The 2928-nt window shown below is 34.7% G+C and overlaps 1 protein-coding gene across 1 annotated transcript in view; it reads right to left on the minus strand.

The window, feature by feature from the left end:
• The window catches only part of LOC106532421 (DC-STAMP domain-containing protein 2), an 18705-nt gene that overhangs the window by 8463 nt on the left and 7314 nt on the right, over window positions 1-2928 (minus strand). The window contains exon 4 of the mRNA XM_014028467.1: window positions 1208-1402. Coding sequence (XP_013883921.1) covers window positions 1208-1402 — 195 coding nt within the window. The remainder of the gene's footprint in view (window positions 1-1207; window positions 1403-2928) is intronic.

Here is a 2928-nt window from a genome sequence, read left to right on the forward strand (position 1 = left end):
ATAAAAATAAAGTCATATTATTATGAGAATAAAGTCATAATATTATGAGAATAAAGTCATATGAAAATAAAGTCATAAAATTATGAGAATAAAGTCATAATATTATGAGAATAAAGTCATATGAAAATAACGTCATAAAATTATGAGAATAAAGTCATAATATTATGAGATTAAAGTCATAAATTTATGAGAATAACGTCATATTATTACAAGATTAAAGGAATAAAATTATGAGATTAAAGTAATAATATTATTAGAATAAAGTCATTATATTACGAGATTAAAGTCATTCTAAAAATAAAGTCGTACTATGACCTCATAGCCTTTACACGAAAAAGCATGCAGTTATCACTGCATTAAAATGAGGAATGCTGAGCAACTTGTCAAGTTGTTCTTTAGTTTTGCTTAAAATAAATTGTTAATCTTTTAGCACATTAGCATCAAATTAGCAGTAGCAGAACTTGGAAACTGTACAAATGACTTTCTGATAAACTGAAGCTGTATTGACAGATGTAGTCCGCACATAGCTAATTTGGATGAAAGCATATTACACTAACAGTGACCCAAGTCATTGTAGACTACTTTATAAACATGGCTGTCCACAGAAGGTGTGAGGAAAATAAGGAGGAAACGAGGAATGGAAAATGGACACTTCATTTAAGATTATGACTTTTTTCTCGTAATATTACGACTTTAATCTTGTAATAATATGTCTTTATTCTCATGCTATTATGACTTTTTTCTCTTAATATCACGACTTTAATCTTGTAATAATATGACTTTATTCTCATACTATTATGACTTCATTCCGTAAAAATTACGACATTAATCTTGTAATATTATGACTTTATTCTCATAATATTATGATTTTATTCTCATATTGTTATGACTTTATTCTTGTAAAAATTACGACTTTAATCTTGCAATATTATGATTTCATTCTGGTAATATCATGACTTTATTCTCATAATATTATGACTTTATTCTCGTAATATTAATAAAAAAATCTTGTTGTGTGGCCCTAATACTCCGTCATATATTTCACAAAATGTCCCAACTTTATGTAAACTCAGGCTGCACTACAGTCAAAATATAAAAGTTTGATTTGATCAGGTTTTTCTTCAACAGAACAGTCAGCTGAACCCCATGAACTAATCGTAAACACTAACTTTAGTTTTTTAACTGGTGCTGATGTCAGTGAACACACCTCGAGCGATGTTGCAGAGCGGCAGGAAGCCGTCCACGATGTCACACAGGAAGTTGAAGTCTCCCAGGAGGTTGGTGCAGTCGACCCGAGCCTCGGCAAACACATCCCGGCACTTCCTGTACGGAACGCCGAGTTTGTCGTTACAGATGTCTCCGATGTCCACGAGGAAGTGGAGGACATTCTTCAGAGTGCGGGCTGCAGGGTCAAAGGTCAAAGAAAAACACACAGGTGACCGAAGATCTGTCATTAACAGACAACATGAACAAAGAAGACAATACTGAAGAGGACTAACTGATGGATGGATGGATGGATAGATGGATGGATGGATGGATGGATGGATGATTGATGGATGGATGATTGACGGATGGATGGATGGATGACTGATGGATGGATGGATGATTGATGGATGGATGGTTGGATGGATGGATGGATGGATGGTTAGATGGATGAATGGACGGATGAATGGATGATTGATGGATGGAAGGATGGATGGATGATTGATGGATGGATGATTGATGGATGGATGATGGATGGATGGATGGATGATTGATGGATGGATGGATGATGGATGATGAATGGATGGATGATTGATGGATGGATGATGGATGGATGGATGGATGGTTGGTTGGATGGATGGAAGATTGATGGAAGGATGGATGACTGATGGATGGATGGATGGTTGGATGAATAAGTGGATGGTTGGATGAATAAATGGATGGTTGGATGAATAACTGAAGGGCTGGATGAATAACTGAATGATTGGATGAATAAACTGATGGTTGGATGAATAACTGAATGGTTGGATGAATAACTGAATGGTTGGATGAATAATTGGATGAATAATTGGATGAATAACTGAAAGGTTGGATGAATAGTTGGATGGTTGGATGAATAACTGAATGGCTGGATAAATAGTTGGATATTTGGATGAATAATTGGATGAATGGTTGGATGAATAGTTGGATGAATAACTGAATTGTTAGATGAATAGCTGGATTGTTCGATGAATAGTTGGATGAATAATTTGAGGAATAACTGAATGGTTGGATGAATAGTTGGATGGTTGGATGAATAATCGGATGAATGTTGGATGAATAGTTGGATGAATAACTGAATGGTTGGATGAATAAATGAATGGTTGAATGAATAGTTGGATGAATAACTGAATGGTTGGATGAATAAATGGATGGTTGGATGAATACTTGGATGGTTGGATGAATATTTGGATGAATAATCGGATGAATGGTTGGATGAATAGTTGGATGAATAACTGAATGGTTGGATGAATAGTTGGATGAATAATCGGATGAATGTTTGGATGACTAGTTGGATGAATAATCGGATGAATGGTTGGATTAATAGTTGGATGAATAAATGAATGATTGGATGAATAAATGGATGGTTGGATGAATAGCTGAATGGTTGGATGAATAGTTGGATGAATAACTGAATGGTTGGATGAATAGCTGAATGGTTGGATGAATAACTGAATGGTTGGATGAATAACTAAATAGTTGGATGAATAAATGGATGTTGGATGAATAACTGAATGGTTGGATGAATAATTGGATGAATGGTTGGATGAATAGTTGGATGAATAACTGAATGGTTGGATGAATAGTTGGATATTTGGATGAATGGTTGGATGAATAAATGGATGGTTGGATGAATAATTGGATGGTTGGATGAATAATTGGATGGTTGGATGAATAATTGGATGG

This window comes from Austrofundulus limnaeus, unplaced genomic scaffold (assembly GCF_001266775.1).
Source record: "Austrofundulus limnaeus strain Quisiro unplaced genomic scaffold, Austrofundulus_limnaeus-1.0 Scaffold766, whole genome shotgun sequence".
Classification (NCBI taxonomy): domain Eukaryota; kingdom Metazoa; phylum Chordata; class Actinopteri; order Cyprinodontiformes; family Rivulidae; genus Austrofundulus; species Austrofundulus limnaeus.